Source organism: Mus caroli, unplaced genomic scaffold, assembly GCF_978045245.1.
Source record: "Mus caroli unplaced genomic scaffold, Mus_caroli_1 scaffold_13, whole genome shotgun sequence".
NCBI lineage: Eukaryota > Metazoa > Chordata > Mammalia > Rodentia > Muridae > Mus > Mus caroli.
This window is the reverse complement of record NW_028227268.1, coordinates 88595227-88614073: the sequence shown is the minus strand read 5'-3', so window position 1 is coordinate 88614073 and position 18847 is coordinate 88595227. Positions and strand designations below refer to the sequence as shown.

The following is an 18847-nucleotide window of genomic DNA, read 5'->3' as shown; positions in this document are numbered from 1 at the left end:
ACTGGACCAGAACAAGGGGTTACTGCTTAATGGCTACTAGAATCATGGTTGTAGAAATGCAATCTTGTACAGCTAGGCATTGGAGACATAGCTGTGCTACTGAACTATGCGACTTAGCGTGGTTAAAACAGCAAGCTGAGAATTCATGTGTTTAGTCAAAATTACCAAGAAATATTTGTGCACCGAGCACCTTAAGTGTGGGGAGGTGCTGCTAGAATGGAGAGGTGCGCTGGTGAACAAGATGGGGAGAAGAATGTTTGGCCTCAGGGAGCCAGGGACAAGAGAGGGGCCGGCCATATATGGAACATGCGCTCAGTGATGTACAGTCATTGGCAGCCTGGAGGGGAACAGGCAGGATGGCCTCCACAGCATGACAGGAGCAACAGGCCCATCTGCAGTGACAAGGATAAAATAGGCAGTCCAACTTCCGGAAGCCCGGGTCGTTATAGAGCATCAGTTATCCCCAGCATATGGGGTGAGTGGAGGCTTCCGGGGGTGCAGAATCCATGCCCTCACAGCTCTGCTTCCCTTTTAAGCAGGAAGAAGAACGCCCAGAGTCCTTTCACATGTGGGCAGTGAGCCCTGTAGACAGTGGGTCTGTTCCCAGGAGCCTCCCACCTGCCTTGGCAGCTGCCAGCAGCAGGTCAGACTTCCTCTCTGTGTCTTAAGATAGGCATCATTGTGCCAGCTCTGACCACATTGAAAGGCGTCTGGGGAACCAAGGGAGTAAATTACACTTTACACGGGTTGTTAGGGTTCCTGGAGAGAAACTGTATGTAACCAGGCCTCACCTAGGAGTGCGGACCAATAGTAATCCTGACAGAACTAATGTTCTTTGGATATTCGCCTTGGACTAGACATTGTTCAAAGCTCTCTCCTCTTATGTGTTTATAATCCTCACAGCACTGCTTCCAAGTACAAAGAATAGTGTCCATGTGCCAAATGAGGAACAGAGAGGCTAGTAAAGTTACCTAATCTCACACAGTGCCTGAGCTGGGCGTAACATGTCCTTGCCCCTGTGCACACCCTGCGAGAAGCAGCTCTAGGCTTTGTATAGATTATTCTGCATCACAGACAACCCCCTCCCAACTCATCTCCTTTCTCTCCTCTCTCACTCTTCAGCCTCCCATCTCTATAACATATGTCGCCCTAAACTCATCAAAGAGAGCCCAGTGACTTGGAAGGACAGTAGCTCTGCCCTTTAGTTGAGTGTGACCTTGGGTGAATATCTGCACTTCTCTGGGTCTCATGGTGTGCTAATGGTATCTCTCAAACAATGTTATTAGGATACTGTACTGGGTCCGGTGCAAGGTGTACCCTATGGCTCTAACCTCTGGATGAGAGTATTCTCAGGGATGGAAATTCCCTGGGAGGTAGTGAAGCTTAGAAAGCATGAGGCAGGGTCTCAGATCCCACCTCAAGAGTTCAGACCTATCCTTCACTGGCCCTGGCCTCAAGCACAAGGTCTCAGTTCGTGTCCTGCACAAGGCTAAGAGAGGAACCTAGCTAGGGTCTGCCTGCCTGAGTATGTGTGTCCTACACTTGTCTTCTGTAATCCAGACAGCCTACACTGAATAGTAGACTCCATCTTTCTGGGCCTCAGCATCTCCAGCTCCCACTGAAGGACAGTAGGATGCCCTCTCTGGTCCATTATATCTGTAGCTGATCCTTAGACCTGTGCTATCTGAGCCCAGGCACTCAGATGAGCAAGCTAACTGTGAAAAACTAGCTCTTACTAACCATTTCTGAGACTTCCTGCTTCCTCTAAGTAACCTAGAAATTGAGACAACACCCAGTCATTTAAAAAAAACAAAAAACAAAAAACCAAGGCATCTGATCAGAACTTCAGATGAACAAATGATGTAACCACACACCACCTGCAATCTAACGCTCCCCTGACCCCTCGTGACACCTGGGAGTACGTTTTAGCATGCTTCCTCATTTGCAGTTCCAGTTAGCCACGATTCCACATGGCCATCCTTGTTCTAATGAAGATGATTTTATTCTCTGTCAAAAGATTCCAAAAAGACCCACCCAATGTTAATCATGAAAGGCTGGACTGTCTGCAGGATCAACACCCAGCCACAGTCAGAGCTCAATCAATGCGAGCCACATTTCTTTTTTTAAGCAGTATTACAAGATCTCCAAAAGCCAGCTATTCAGAGAGCCACTAACTCCTTGCAAGCTTCATGTCACCTTTAGCCCCACTTCCCAGCTGTTTGCAGGCAGTGGCACGGAGGGGTCACCATTGAGTGAAGTTAAACCTTTGTCTAAGAGCAAGTCTGGAGAGAGCCCCAGGGCTCAGGGCTCTCTTCTGCATAACCCAGTGGTTTCTCCATTCCCTCTGCACGTGACCTGGCTTACAGTCTTCTCCCCCACTGGCTGCTGGTGCTTGGACACATGCCAGTGTGCTAGTGTCCTTGCTAAGCAGGCTCTGCACTGACTCTCTGCTCCTCCAAGCCAGAGGTTGGTTGGCCTCAGGACTTGGCCTTGAGGCTGACGGGACTGCAGGATCAACTGTGGTTTCCACAGAAGGAAACCACCCAGATAGGGCGTTGCCTATGCAGCAAATCAGGTCAGCACACAGCACACTTGGAGGGCGGCAGGGTATACTGAGTTTTGCTCAGTCTCCCATGGCTTTTGACCGGAGTCCTTTCCCTCACACCCTGCCCACTCATGTCAGGCAAGAGAGTTCAAATCTGTCAGCTTAAGATGTCTCGGGAACATTTTGTAACTGCCTCCGCTGAAATGTATGTATCTGTTCCAAGGACTCACTGCTTATAAGCCCATCCTCCCTTTGCCTGAGGACCTCTGTTCTCAAAGCTTCCCTTGCTAGGGTAAAACAGACTAAGGAAGTGACTCTGCTCACCAGGACCTGCTTCTGTTATTTTTTTCTAAATTACTAAAAGGAAACTCGAGGGCAGAATTCCACCCTTTGCTGAGTGTGATTGCTTATCTCTGACCCTCTATTTGTCTCTGACCAGGCTGAGGGAGGGTCCTTGTTCACTCTCTGTAAGGGACATCCCCTATCAGCAATTTAAGTGTACAATGGAAAAGGCAGAAAATCATCTAGAACGGGAGCTGGTGGCATGGTTTGATGGGTAAAGGTCTCTACTGTCAAACCTCACAACCTGAGTTCTGTTTCCGAGGACTCACATAGCAAAAGGAAAGAACCAACTCTCACAAGATATTATCTGACATCCACACTAGAACCTTGGCATCAATACACACACAGTAAACAAACAAATGTGGACAAAAAAAATGGCTTTCAGAATGAGAGCCATTGAAATCACGACCATGAGATAGGCAAATGGGAGAGTTTACTCATAACCTTGGTCCTCAGCCAACTTACAGCCAGCATCCCATTATAGCCTTCCCATCACAGATGCTCCCATCTCCCATCTCAGATGCCTAGCTCCACACAAAGGACTTGAACATCTCCTGCGTCAAGTGCTACACCCAGGAACATCAGCAGTGAAAACTCAATGAGAACCCATGAAGACATTGTTCTCACAGCCAAGGATCAAAGGGGCATTCCAAGGACTGCAACCACCTGAGGCTGGCTCCAGCAAGGGCACACGTAGAAATCCCAAACTGGTAATCCTCAAAACAGTTGTAGTGAGGCTATAATGGGATGCCTATCAACCTTGGAAACTGAACCATCCAGGGAGAGTCTTGGAGCTTGGGCTCCGGGGCTGCACATCCCTGTGTCATCTTTAGTGAATCAAAGTGACCCCACCCAGTGAACAGGAATCAGGCTGGGACTCCAACTATGAGTTCTCTAGTCCAGAGGTCCTCAGTTTGGGACTATTTTCCCTCTGGTGATACTTATCTTTGCCCTAATTTGGGGCCAGGTAGAAGGCTGAATGTTCTTTCTAATAGTAGAGGCCCGACAACCTGCTCAACCATCTGCTATGGCTCACACATGGACTGAGTTTGCACCGCAGTGGCTCAGGAATTGGAGGTGGGCCTCAGAGTGGCAACACCAGGAAATGGTAGAACCTTCAAGAGGCTGAGCCCAGTGGACGCTGGTCAGGTCATCGGGGTATGGCTTTTGGAAATGAGACTCATTTATTTCCCTAGAGAAAGTTGTTATAAAAGGAAGTACAAAGCTACTTCCTAGTCTCTGGCTTCTCTGGCTCTCATCTCCACTCTTACCACAGTAGCACAGATAGCCCTGAAGTCCCCACCTGCTACTGAATAGGCAAAGTCAATGATCAGTCTCAGATCTTCAACCACTAAAGCTGTGACCTAAATAAACCTCTTTTCTTTGTTAGTACTCTGCTTTGGGTACTTTGTTATAGCAACAGAAGATGGATTGACACTCCACTGTATAATTGAAGAGAGAGATCTCTATTAAAGAACCATGTCCAACTCACAGTATCAGCTGGAGCAAAGTGAGGAAGTCCTGCTTAGAATGATGTGGGTGTGTTCCATAGCACACACACACACATATGTGCATGCATGTGCACATTCTTACGTTCACATATACACTGTGGAGTTAGAAACAATGAAACCAACCACATAACCTCAAAGCCTCTGGCAATCTGATGAATCCTTCAGGTCAGAGGACTAAATGGCTCTTGTTCTCCGGAACCCTCTAAAATCTGGTAGCTGAGTCACACAAAAGAGAAACAAGGAGCAGCCTGAACTCTGTGGTGCCAAGTTGCCGGGCACAGCAGCTGTGGCCTCTCAGAGAGCTAGAAAGGTCCTGTGAGGGAAGTGAGACTAGAAGGAGAGGGAGGAGAAGAGCTGGGGGGTGGAGGGGTGGAGCAGAAGAAGAGCAGTGGGAAGGGCGGGAAGTGCAGGAGTGCGGGGGAGGAGTCAACAGCGTGACCTGTGAGGACACACACAGCAGGGCCATCTCAGTGGATTTCCAGGGTGTGAACAAGTGGGATTGGCCCAGTGGCTGACTGAAAGAGTCACCATCAGGAAAGACTTGAAGAGCTATGGTGCTTTCATAGGGCTCAGCCTCTTGGAAGGAAAGGAGGGGGGTGAGAAGATGGAGGCCGGATGGAGTAACTCAGTTCACCTGAACCTTGTAAGGCTCAGAAATGGGAAAACTTCAAGTTCTGCCTCCCTGGTTCCTCCCTCATCTACCCATCCATTTATCCATCTATTCACCCATGCACTCATCCATCTATGTATCCTTCCAGCCACACATCCTTCCATCCAATCAACAACAACTAAAGAAGCATGTTACCCAACGACCCTAGAGAGAGGGTCAGTTTTGGCATGTTGAGATTCTATCCTGTGAAGGGTCCCAGACAATTCAACAGAAGACTGAAGTGAAATATGGTAAGGTTACAGGAGGATCATGGTAATATGAAACAAGAGGTCCACCTGCCCCGGCCTGAGAAACAGGAGACGGGTACTGACTGTGGTGGTATTTGTAACCTCATTTAGAGATTCAGTACTGGTCTGCATCCCCAAAGGCAGGGTTGCTGCATCACTATTCATCATGGAAATAAACTGATCTGAATAGATTGCAAAGAGAGAAAGAAAGAAAGAAAGAAAGAAAGAAAGAAAGAAAGAAAGAAAGAAAGGAAGGAAGGAAGGAAGGAAGGAAGGAAGGAAGGAAGAAAGGAAGAAAGGAAGAAAGGAAGAAAGGAAGAAAGGAAGAAAGGAAGAAAGGAAGAAAGGAAGAAAGGAAGAAAGGAAGAAAGGAAGAAAGGAAGAAAGGAAGAAAGGAAGAAAGGAAGAAAGGAAGAAAGGAAGAAAGGAAGAAAGGAAGAAAGGAAGAAAGGAAGAAAGGAAGAAAGGAAGAAAGGAAGAAAGGAAGAAAGGAAGAAAGGAAGAAAGGAAGGAAGAAAGGAAAGAAAGAAAGAAAGAAAGAAAGAAAGAAAGAAAGAAAGAAAGAAAGAAAGAAAGAAAGAAAGAAAGAAAGAGGTAGGGGAGGGAGGGAGGGAGGGAGGGAGGGAGGGAGGGAGGGAGGGAGGGAGGGAGGGAGGGAGGGAGGGAGGGAGGGAGGGGGAGAGGGAGGGAAGAAGGAAGGAAGGAAAAATGTTTTTCTGACTCTTGGCAGCTCCTTTGTCCAAGCATACTTTGGCATGCAGAACCTTGGCTACATCCACTGTGGCAGTTCACAGAGTGGTCACTGAGTCCACTTTCTCCCTAGCATTACCTAGCATTACCTAGCATTACCCAGCTTGCCCAGTTGGGGGTGACTGACTTATAACACAGACCACACATATGCATCCTTTCTGGAAAGATGGGCCTGCAGCTTCGGCTGAACTCTCAAGGGAACCCACTATAAAACAATTAGATTCTCTGCCCTCCCATTTTCCTATTGTGCTTGGGCTGGGTGGACAAAGAATGAATTCCCAGTGGAGCTCTGTGCTCAGACAGAGGACCATCTACTGGGAAAGACACTATATGCTTATTAAATCAGACATGATGTGCCGCCTCCCCCCCCCCCCCAGCTAGTGGATTGGAAATATAAATCCCAAGTCCTTTCATTAGGATTTGATGATGTCATGAGTGTAGACCCCAGGGTGGCATGAGTTACTTTAAAGAAAACGAAGACTTGAGTCAGTGCACATGTGAGGGAGTTACTTTAGAGAAAATGAAGACTTGAGTGGGTACACACGTGAGGCCGAGCATGTGGTGCCCTCCACCATGATTGTAAGCTGCAAGAACCCTCAGCAAACTGAGAAGATGCCCCTGCCAAATTCTCAGACTTCCCAGCCTCCAAACCCATGAGCTAAATCAACTTCTGTTTGTTTGTTTGTTTGTTGTTTTTTCAAGACAGGGTTTCTCTGTGTAGCCCTGGCTGTCCTGGAACTCACTTTGTAGACCAGACTGGCCTCAAACTCAGAAATCCGCCTGCCTCTGCCTCCCGAGTGCAGGGATTAAAGGCATGCACTCAACTTCTATTCTTAAACAATTACCCATTCTATGGTGTTCCGTTATAGCAATAGGAAGTGGACCACAGTGCCTGTGTGAAAAGTGACAAGACAGAAGGGCTGAGGTGTGACTTCAAAAGAACCTAAAATGGGCTGGAAACATCTCTCAGCTTCCTCACCTGTAAAGATAAACACGTCCTCCTCCAGGCTACTGGTGAGGTTTGGACACAGAAACACAAATCTGTCTAAATGCATCATGAAAGGGTGAGGCAATTCACTGTTTAAAGGGAAGCTGGTGACAACTTAGATCAAGACCGAGTAGACAGATCTCACAGCTGACTCTTCTGGCTTTTCATGTCAGAAGCCTTAGGACCACCCCGACACCTCTGTCTCTCACACCCACTTGCCCCACCTACACTGTGATGTCCAGAGTGAGGTCTGTGTCAGTTCACCTGCAGCCACCCTTAAGGGTGAGGCCACCGCCACCTCAGATCTAGGTCACTGCGGCAGCTGTCTCACCAGCCTCTCTGCTATGACACTTAACTCCCTTTTCACATCCCATGAAACTGCCAGCCCGAGTATAAGATGTGCTATTTCACTACTCTGCCCCAACCCCCGAAATACCTCATCCCACTTTTCCATCAAAAATAACATCTCCACAATACACAGAAGTCATTACTCCCTATGACCACCTCCCACACAGTCCATTCTTACACTTCCACCTCTAATCCAGCCACCCGGCCTCCCACACAGCAGAGGGACTTCCTCCTTGAGACATTTATTTGCATTGCCTCTGCTTTACAATCGGAATATTCTTCCCTTAGGAAACTCCCTTACTGCTGCAGCCAGTGAAGCGAGAACAAAATCTCACTTGGCAGATGCGGTGGTTGGAATGAGAATGGACCCTGGAGGTTCATATATTTGAATGCTTGGTGCCCAGTTGGTGGGACTATATGGAAGGGATCAGGAGTTATGGCCCTGTTGGAGGAGGTGTGTCACCGGGAATGCACACTGTGGTTTCAAAAGCCCATACCAATCCCAGATAGCTCTCCCCCATCTCTAACTGTCTTTTTTGGTGTCTCTCTGACTCTGTCTCTCTGTCTCTGTCTCTGTCTCTGTCTCTGTCTCTCTCTCTCTCTCTGTCTCTCTCTCTGTCTCTCTCTCTCTCTGCCTCCAACTTTATGGATCAGGATGCAAACTCTTAGCTGTAGCCCCAGCACCATGCCTGCCTGCCTTCTGCCATGCTCCCTGCTTTGACAAACATGGGTTCTAATCCTCTGGACCCATGACCCCCAAATTAATTGTATTCTTTTATAAGTCATTTGGGTCATAATGTCTCTTTAGAGCAACAGAAAAGTAACAGACACCAGGTAAACCCACAGCATTTGGCTGAAACCAGTGTTTCCACTATGTAGAGGCTGATCACGCCAGTGAGGGTGTCTCAGGGTCTGCCCCACCACAAGTCACCCTCTGCATTCCACCCTCCACCTTCATGGTACAATAAAACTAGAACCCTACCTTTCTTTCCTATAGTGTGACCCCATGACCTAACATCGCTGTGTATTGTTAGAACTCTGAATTCTCTGAGCAGTTGCTAGAGAGACATTTGTGACAGTATCTCTATCCATATGTTAGTCACATCCTGCTCCTCCAGGATCAGTTTCTGCCACTGTGAATTTAAACCAGTGTGGAATCTGCCTCATTCTTGTTCGGGCAGAGAGATAAAGGATGCACTTCTCTGAGAACAAAATAAACAGGACATCTTCAGCAGCTCAGTGACTCAGCCTGACTGCTCTTCAACTCACACCAATTATAGGCAGGGCGGGCGGGCGGGCGGGCGGGAGGGAGGGAGGGAGGGAGAGGGAAGAAGGGAGGGAGGAAAGGAGGGAGGGAAGAAGAGAGAGAAAAGGAGAGAGGGAGGGAAGGAGGGAAGGAGGGAGGGAGGGAGGGAGAGAGAGGGAGGGAGGGAGAGGGAGAGAGAGGGAGGGAGGGAGAGGGAGAGAGAGGGAGGGAGGGAGAGGGAGGGAGGGAGAGGGAAGAAGGGAGGGAGGAAAGGAGGGAGGGAAGAAGAGAGAGAAAAGGAGGGAGGGAGGGAAGGAAAGAGGGAGGAAAGGAAGGAGGGAGGAAGTGCCTATTAGAGGTGACATTTGAGGTGTCTCTACTCAGATCCCTCTAAGGTTGGGTACCAATGGCAAACAGCATCACCCCCATTTGTTCAATATATGCTGCAGAATACAAACGGTGACACTCATGCATTATGGACAATTAAAGATCAGCAAGCTTTAAAAGAAGCAGCCAATCTAGACATCCAGAAATGAGCAGAATATTCTGGCACCACACTTCCTGTCTCAAAAGACAGCAAATTCATGAGGCTCAGGAAAAAGCTGAGTTTGGAAAGTGCATCTTTCAGCCAAAGATCCTTCAGACCTAGACATGATGGTCGGAACCAAGCCGGACATTGACTCATGAGACTCCCATATAACTGGGACTCTTTAGGTCTTTAGGTCTTTACATGGGCGTAACCAACCAACCCACGGGGTATTGTCTAAATGAACCCAAGTTGCTGACACATCACAAAGGAAGAGGCCAGGCACCAAAAATCTAGCACTGGGAGGAAACAAAACTTTCAATCCCTGTGTTTTTGTTGCACCATATGAACATCTTGAGGCAGGTCCAAAGACACAGTTAGCCCCTGGTCCAAAGACAGGTGTCCTAGGATGCCCCCAAGTATTTCCTTTAGAATCCTGTTCCCACTGCTCAGGGACCTGCAGATGATCCATGATAAGACTCTTCTTGGTGATATGCTCATCCATGGATAAGTGTTCATTTATTTTAGCAGGACACCTCACAGTTTCTAACTGTCTGCTTGCTGATGGACCCACAAGGTCCCTTTGTCTTCATTACCAGAATATAAGCTCCCAAAGGGTAGGACCCATTTAGGGCTAATTCTAGCAGCCTTGGTGACTAACACGATGCCTGGGACTTGGGAGATGACCAACAACTTTGTAAGAAATAAGGGAAGGAATGAACTAGTGGGCAAGCAAGTGAGTAAATAGAGTTGTTTGTTGCCTTGATGACTAAAGCAGTAGAGTCAGTTCCTCTAAAGGAGTGCTCACTCTCACTATTAGGGAAGCATGCTGCACGGATGCCACCCATGCAGAGGGCATGCTCCTCTCCACGGACCTCCAGCTAGACGAGTACTGAGACAAGTCATGTGACCCAACTATAGCCCTAGCAAAGTGAACTAGGCCAGGACAACACTCCTAGTAGAGTAGAACCTGTATGTAGGTTGGCAGTGACTTGGGTGGCCTTTTGAAAACTCAAAATATTCATTAGAAAGTATTTACATTTTTTTGCTGCTTTGATTGATTTTATAAAAGGGTTTTGTTTCTGTAAAATACAGACTTCGAAATAAATTCCTTGAGTTCCCAAGTATGATAGTCAAGATAATAACCAGTACTTGTGCTAGTATAAGATTTGTTTTTGTTTTTCTTTTCATTTTTTTAAATTAAAGTAGAATTACATTATTTTCCCCTTCCCTTTCCTCTTCAATCCCCACCCTTCCCCCCGCATTCAAACCCCCTTGCTCCTTCTCAAAATCATGGCCTGTTTTATGGGTGGTTATCTTGAAAGGGTAAATTGGGTCCCCACTCTGGATCTTCCCTCTTGCAACACAAACGATTCTATGGTTGACTGAAACCATACAGATTTCAAGCAAGGGTCACGGTGGAGTGATTGAGAATATGAAAATTAAGAAAGAGTGGTGGACTCAGAGGGGGGTGACAAGGATAGTCTGGAGAGGAGAGCTGGGGTGTTTAGAGAGTCTGTGAAGTCAGGAGAGGAGGCTTTGGTTCTCAAGGCTGCCCAAGTTCAGCCTTTGGGAGGCCTGGCTGCATGTCTAGCAGTCTTCTTGCTGACTCCCTGGATTTTTAGGTGATTCCCTTTAGCCTTAAAATACATCACTTGCCACACACCACACATATCTAAAATGAAGTATTTGAATGACTATTGCCCCTCATAGTAAGAACCCAGTGTACAATAAAATTCCAGCACAAACTAGCTCTGTCCAAGGTTCTGAGTTAAGCAGTTCCACATCCTGGAACTAGGAAGTAGGCAAGAGCCCTTCCATATCCTTCCCAGAGAGATACAGAAGACCATTCCTTCTCTGCATCTACGGAGCCTGCCATGACTTGGATCTTGCCCCCACACTTTGGTGTCCTCATTCCAAGTATCCAAGAACATGAACTCAGCACACTCAAGAAGTAATCAAGTTTAATGGGGGTCATTAGGGTTTCCTCTAATCCAATAGAGCTCCTTTAAAAAGGTCTCCTTTAAAAAGGAAAAGTAGGGGCATACCAACAGGGAGGAGATGCCGGTTGAAGATGGAGGAGACATACTAACAAACCAAGAAAAACCCCAAATACCAGCCATTGCCAGCACTTAAAAAAAAAGAGACTAGGAAAGATCACCCCTCACCTCCTCAGAAACTAGAGCTGGAGACAAGCTGTAGAGGACAAACACCTCATCTTTAAAGGATTAAACTATGCCACCTCAAAGCACGCTACTCTCCCAGCCTTTCTTTCTTTCTTTCTTTCTTTCTTTCTTTCTTTCTTTCTTTCTTTCTTTCTTTCTTTCTTTCGCTAGAAGAGAGCGAAACTTGAGAACTACACAGAGAAACTTTGGTGGATCATCACTTCTCTGACAAGAATTAAGTAATTCTAAAAACAGGAAAACCATAAATCCTCCCTTGAAGGGGCATTCTGTGGCCATGCAAACCACAGGAAGTGAACTCCAAGATGGACTGAGCGAGCCCTCCCCTGAGTCAGTCTCCGCTGGAAACCTATACCCATTGCTTTTATCCTGGCACTTGACTGAGAATTTTTTCTCCCTGGTTAAGCTGCCATTTAAGAGCAGGCTCAAAGCAACCCTGAGCTGCTCTTTCCTGGGTGCTCCATGCATTAGCATGGTGTACACTCTAATAACGTTCTGCTCAGTCTTTATCTTGTTAATCTGTCCTTTGATTGTTTAAACTACCCGGCACCAGCTAAGATAGGGAGAGAAAAGAGATTTTCATCCCTTCCCTCTGAGCATAGGAGAGGCTCCATGCAAATCTGCCTAAGGGCTCCACTTTAGAGGAAATATCATTCCATTTTCTCCACTGGGATTCTCAATCTGAAGACTTCTGCCATGGGGACCAACTTATAGTCCCTGGCCACCATGGCAGAGACCACTGTGGACTTAACTATGTCTCCTTAAATGTAAAGGCTAAATTCCAAATCCCTACTATCTTGGAATAGAACCATATCTGCAGCAAGCACTTTGAAGAGATGAATAAAGTTAAAGGAAGCCCTTAGGGAGGTGCTAACCTATTCTGACCAGTGTTCTTGTGAGCAGGCAATGAGATGCCAAAGGTGTGGCTGTTGAGAGGAGCAGCCATGGAAAAAGGCTGAATACCATCAACTAGCAGCCACAGAAGAAACCATCCTTCCTGGCAGGTTGGTCTTGGTCTCTCAGCTTCCAGAAACATAAAATCATAAGTGAAATTACTAAATATTAGCTGGGTACATGGCTGAGTCTAATATAGACTACATTTCCCAGCTCTTCTTGCAGGTAGGTTTAGTCATGTGATTAGGTTTTAGCCCATAAGGCTCTAAGAGGAAATGTGATGTTTATCTTCAGAAAAGTGTTCTTAAAGGGAAAGACCAGGCCTTCCCCGTTCCCTTTAGCGGTCCTGATGCTTGCCAAAAGGACCTGGTGTGTGGAGCTTCTGCAGGCAGAGTGTGCAGGCCAAGGAAGCAGCATGGGAGATGTAATGGGCTGCTCCATCTCGCCAACTCACAGCACCTCTGGGTGGACACATCCAAGGACAGCAACTGTGGCTGGTAAATACAGGAGAGAAACTAATGGGGAATGAGTGTTAGTCGATCAAGTCTGCCTTGGAGCCAATGTTCTATGGATTTTGTGAGCGGCAAAATGCAGGTGTACCTCAACCAATCCACTACTTTCGAGGTTTGCTTTCACCCTTCATAAACTTAAGCCCAACTGACACCATTTTCTCTTTCTGCCTCCTCCCTCCATCCCTTCCCCCACCTCTTCCAAGGAGAAAGTCATCACTGGCGAGTCTCACACAGTGATCAAGATTGCAATTGCCAAAGGTCATGCTAATTTTAAGCAGATTTGGGTTGGACCTACTATGTAGGCAATTAGAGACATGCAGAATTATTATCCATCGCCCTGCTAGTCTATGTCCAATCCCTACCCATCTCTCAAATGATTTCATTGTCTTCTTATATAGGATATTCCTACTCAAAAACCATAGAACAGAACCACGGAAGGAAGTCCACTCAAGCCCCTCCGACTCTGCTGTAAACAACCCCCTCTTCTGGGTTTTTTCTCTACAAACATCTACTAAAATCGAATCAGACTTCTTGCTTGACCCAATTGCCACTCACAAGTTTTCTACTTGTACCATGACATCCTCCTTCAAGGGCCCTCCTGGTATAGTGAGGAATGTCTATAGTACTTAAGTCTAGAGTCTGAGGGCAGTGGAATGTAAGCACCAGCTTCATTATCACCAAGTTACATGAACCTGGGGGTCTTCAATTATAAAGTGGGAATAATAACACACTCTCACATAGATGTTCCAAAGTCAAAGACGAGAAGAGGTCCTATAAACTTAAACCACTACCTTCTCACTAGGAGCAACTGCTCTGAAATTGGCATTAGAGCCATCCTTTTAAATCCATCTTGATTCTGTAGTTGTCCCTTGATTTTGGCCAGGAGTCTTACCAAGTGCTTTACAATTATGACCCCAGGTCAATATCATCAGACCATCATCTTCATCCTCTTCCTCCTCCTCCTCCTCATCACCTCATTACAGATGACGAAACAAGTCTAGATTTGAACTTAAGTTGGACTTCACAACCCAAACTTCTAACCTTCTCCAAATTCCTCAAGGCAGAAGCTGTGCCTTTCTTAAGCACACTGCCTTGCCTGGGAGGAGTCTACTGTGCTTCCACCCCAGGCCTTCTCTAGAGCTCTGATGGAGTCCTGTGGCAAGGCTATAGCAGGAATGGAAAATAACCTGGTAGGGATTGCCTAAGGCACCCAGAGATGGCCCAGCTGTCTCAGCTCCTCACACTTCTCTAACCTTTTGCCTCCCTCCAAGCCCTGTGCCCACCATCTCCAGTGGCCTTCACAATGCAATGCTATGAAATAGGAAAGTTATTAGACCTGTCATAGAGTGGGGGGAGGAAGGGTGTGCTCTAGGTGTGGCTTCCATTTACTCCACACCACACCCTTGCCTCCCCTCACCGCAGATTTAAGAGCCCCTCCTTTCTGAGCGTGCTTCTCCAGGCCAGCTAATTTGCCCTAAGACACAGGTTGCCCCGCCCACATCTCCTGCCCTTTTCACAGTCCTTCTGTTCCTATATAGATTGCTAGTGGGGATACCCTAGGTAGAAAGGCCGGAGTTGGAGAAGTTTTGAACTTTTAAAGGAGCCTTTATTGAGTCAAATTCAAACTTCCCATTTTATGGATGGAGAACCTGAGATCCCTTGCAGATATGACTTGTCAGTTCTCTGCTGGGGACTTTTCATCTCAAAGTGCCTCACAGTGCCAAATGCTTGCCTGTAGAGGATGGATAGATCTGAGAACCCCCAAAGTAGCCACTCTCAAACTGTGGCTCATGAATACACACACACACACACACACACACACACACACACACACACACACACACCCTGCATCTATCACTCCCACCTCTGAGCTGCCTCAGGCCTGGCCTATTGAAGCATCCTCTCTTGGGGAGATCTGCGATCTGGCAGTATGGAAATCCCCCAGTCAACCTTTAAATTCTCACTTAGAGTTGGCAGGATTGCATCACTGGTGCCACTTAGAGTCACATTACCTGACACCTCCCTTCCCCCAGCCACCACTTCCGCCCCCAGTTTGAAGCAGAGGCTTCTGGGAGCTTAGATGGCTGAAGCTGATGAGGCTGTTTTCTCCGATAATTTGACAGGACTCACTCTCTCAAAAGCTCTAATAAAAGACCCCATTGGCTTTGTCCTGGCCCCAAACTGGATACCTGGGATATTAGAGCAGTTAGATCAGAGTCACCTGACTGAGAGCAAACCAGCAAACGAGACGGACAGAGTCATGGTGGCTTGAAGACTGGCCGATGGAGACTGCTCTGTGCAAAACAAAGTCTGGTACACAGAGCTGCGGGGAAAAAAAAAAGTCAACGAGGCCACCTCATCTTAAGGATGTGTGAGCGAGCACTTGGGAGAGGCTGAAGGCAAGGATACACTTTCTCTGCCTTCATTTTCTCCTTCAACCCAGCTACTGCAGCAGAGAGAAAGTACTGCGTTCCAGACCATAAGTTAGCATGGCCCGCCCTGCCCTCACCCATCCTGCAGGTCAGGTCACATCTGCCTCCAGCCACCTGCCCTCTGCAGCAGCGCAGACCCAGTGCCCACATTTGCCCACACCTACCCACTCCGTGACGCTCCTTGTCAGTTTTGCGCCAGGGGGCCATGGCCAGACCGGAGCCTTGAGAGCCTCCTGTTCTCTAGTGAAGAAGCTGGCTGGGGTGGTTAGGCGCCTTGCAGGGCCCCACTTCCTTCCTCTTTTTAAACTCTCTCTCTCAAGGTCCGCCTTCCCCTCCTCTGGGTCCCCACTCCCTCCTCCTCCTTCTTCTCCAGCAGGGGCACACACAGCCAAGGGCTAGAAGACTGCCCTCAAAACTTGGAGACCACCCTCATTTGTCTCTTCCCGAGGAAAGTGGCTACAAGGCAGACAGGTACTTAAAGCCAACCCAGACCGCAAGGGTAGCGTTTCCCTGACTTCTGAACCCCATTAGTGACTAAGCATGAGCTTTGGGGGCTGATCTTCATTTCTCTGTGATTCAGGTTCTTCATCAGGAAGATGGGGTAAGATTGCCCCTCCACCTGCTTTTCCTGAGGATTAGAGAAGAACCTGTACTCAGTGAGTGACACGCTAGAGATGGGGTCACTTTAGTTAGCATCCTTTCTGTGCCACGAACCCAACTGGGAATCCGATGCCAGCCCAGAGCCTCACCTCTAACACTACTCAAGCACACCAGCAGGTCTGGGCACCTTCACCACCAGCAAGCGTGGGCAGGGGAAGAGACAGCCAGGGTGAATTAGACAGACATTTCCCCACAAAACCTGAAGTTTGCTCTTGGAATAGATTCAATTGAAGAGGAAAATATCTCTCAGGGCTACCATCACAATGATCTAAGTCTCCTTGAATTTTCTTTCTTTATTACCATTTCCCATAACCTCTTTCTGCCCTACCCCAGACACATTAGGAAAGACCAGGCCAAATCACTACTGACAGTTTTCACAAAATACCAATTTTCTTTCATTTTAATTTATTGGCTTTTCAGTTTCTGACAGCACACGTTGGTGCATCTGTTAGATTACTGTTCCCTAGGAACACATGAACGCCTCTACCCACCACAGATAGGGCTCTAATGACAAACCTTAGCAATGACTCCTCTCAAGTCTAGGTTGGGAAATCAAAGAATTTGTTGAATTTGCTTATAGGAACACAACTGAGGGGTTACTTAAAGGAGCATAGGTGAACCCCAAAACAGCTACATCACTAAAATGTCTCACCCCACATTGGATGAGAAATTCCCCATAGCTGCATAGGTATAGTCTCCTCTTTCGTTAATCCATCACACACTCTGTCACCTCTCAGACTATGTGACTATGTATGCCTGGGACAAAGTTACATGCAGCTGCCAGGGAGATTCAGAAAGGACTGGCTGAAATCCCAGAAGGGGTTCTAATGACTCCCCCACTCTCCCTTGGCAACAGGCCAAATCTTGGGGGGATCTCTTGGGAATCGTCACAAGTGTTCTAGTGACCCTTGTAAGAGCTGGAAGATTTGGAAGACAGCACGGCACAGCAGCAGCATCCACAGCAAGCAGCTATATCACAGCTTTGCGGGAAGATCAAAGCCAGGAGAATGTGTGTATGCATTTAATATTCATTACTTAGTAACATTTTTGTTGCTGTGGCAAAACACCGACCATGACCAAGGCAACTTACAAAGAAAGCATTTAATTTAGGGCTTACAGTTCAAAAGTGTAGGTAGTACCATCCATGATCATCTTGGCAGGGACCTTGAGAGCAGGCAGGAAGACATAGGGCTGGAGCAGTAGTAGAACACTTTTATCTGATCCACAAGCATGAGGCAGAAGAGTTACCTGAGAATAGCATGTGATGTGTTTATAAAAAGATACAGAGGTATAAGTCATGTTCTATGGGGCTGTGGTAAGGTATGGGGAAAGGGGTGTCTCAGCAGGCCCATACTGAGGCACAGTATAGTATAGACTAGACTTTATTTAGGGCATGGGGAGGGAAGCTAAGAGGGTAGAGGGTAGTAGAGTCAGAGAAAGGCAGAGAGAAAGAGTAGAGAAGTAGAGGCCGACCATGGCCATGAGCACATGAAGAAAGGGTCAGGGAAGGGGAAAGGAAAAGCAAGAGAAATCAAGAGGGAAGAAAGAATAAGAGAGGAAGGAGGAGACAAGCAGCCCCTTTTATAGTGAGTCAGGCCTACCTGGCTATTGCCTGGTAACTGCAGGGGGTGGAGTTCAGACAGAATGCTAACAGCATGGGCTTTTGAAACTTCAAAGCCTACCCCTAGTGACACACCCCCTCCAACATGGCCACACTTCCCAATCCTTCCTAAACAGTTCCACCAACTAGGAACCAAGCATTTTAATACATGAGCCTAATGGGGACAATTCTCAATCACCATCACAACACACATGCACATATATGCACGTACATATGTATAAATATTGCATCTATTAAGACTGAAATCTGTGTTTCAGATTTCACAGAAAGCTTCATTTCTCTTATAAAGTACTTATATTATTCCCTTGATATTGCTCATTGATTTTCAAAAACTGAAAGATATATATCTGAGCCTGTGGCACCCCCAGCCTTGTCTTTAAAGCCTGTGAACTGACTGATTGTTGAACTCACTGGAGTGCTACCATGGCCTTAGTAGGGACAGATGACAGGGTTCTTGCCCCAGGATAGGGCCAGCAGGCATGGTCCTCCAGGAGGGTCAATGGCTGCTGTGGGCAGAAGGCTTGTTTGTATAACAATGTACAGAATTTCACCCCCCCCCAGGAATGTCCTGCCTGTTAATGTTACCAACTCCACGATTATCAGAGATAGCATGAGTCTGGGAGGTGAAGGTGTGGCTAGTGTCTCAGCAAAATGGTAACCACTGGGATCTTCAGGACAGCCTTAAAGCTGCGGAAAAGAACTCTAAAAAATATGAATTTGAAAATATATAATTTCTCAACTGTGCAAAAATATAAGGATGCAATATGAACTGTATAAGGGGCTTTACAGAGCTAAAGGAACAGAGGCAGCTGCACTATGAGCCAGCTTGTGAGAAAGATATTAAGGAAGGAGATAAAGAGATTTAGGGAGTTGTGAGCACAAGGAATCTCCTGCATAGCTAAAGTTTTTTGTTTGGTGGTTGGTTGGTTGGTTGGTGGTTGGTTGGTTGGTTGGTTGGTTGGTTGGTTGGTTGGTTGATTGGTTTATCCTTACAAATGCTGGCAGATTCCTGAGTTCAGGATCAACCTGGGGCAGAGCTAATTTAGGTCCAGCGGTGGTCAAAATGGTAAACTCAGGGCAAGGTCCCACAGGAGTTAGTTTACAAAGGCAGGCAAATCTCTGAATTCTTTTGCAATAGTAAAAAAAAGGGTACTTTCTATCCTCTTCCCAAGAATCAAAGGGTTGGGTCATGGGGTTCTGATTCATAGGATAATTAAAAGGGAACCTGGAATAAATAAATGAATTGATATGTAAATTAAAAACTGGGCTGTTTGGTCTTCATGAGATGAGCTAGCAGAAAGAGAAGGCAGTTCTTTGGAATATTTTCTGTAGTGAGAGCTGAACTGTCTGGAGATCTCTCGAGAGCAAACACAACTCTTCAAGAATTTTTTT

At 46.9% G+C, this 18847-nt stretch overlaps 1 protein-coding gene across 1 annotated transcript in view; it reads right to left on the bottom strand.

Annotated features, from left to right (window-relative positions):
* The window catches only part of Dock2 (dedicator of cytokinesis 2), a 444551-nt gene extending 429115 nt beyond the window's left edge, over positions 1-15436 (bottom strand). Inside the window, exon 1 of the mRNA XM_021175778.3 lies at positions 15339-15436. Within this exon, the coding sequence (XP_021031437.1) occupies positions 15339-15381 (43 nt within the window). The 5' untranslated portion in view covers positions 15382-15436. The remainder of the gene's footprint in view (positions 1-15338) is intronic.
* Positions 15437-18847: the final 3411 nt, after the last annotated feature.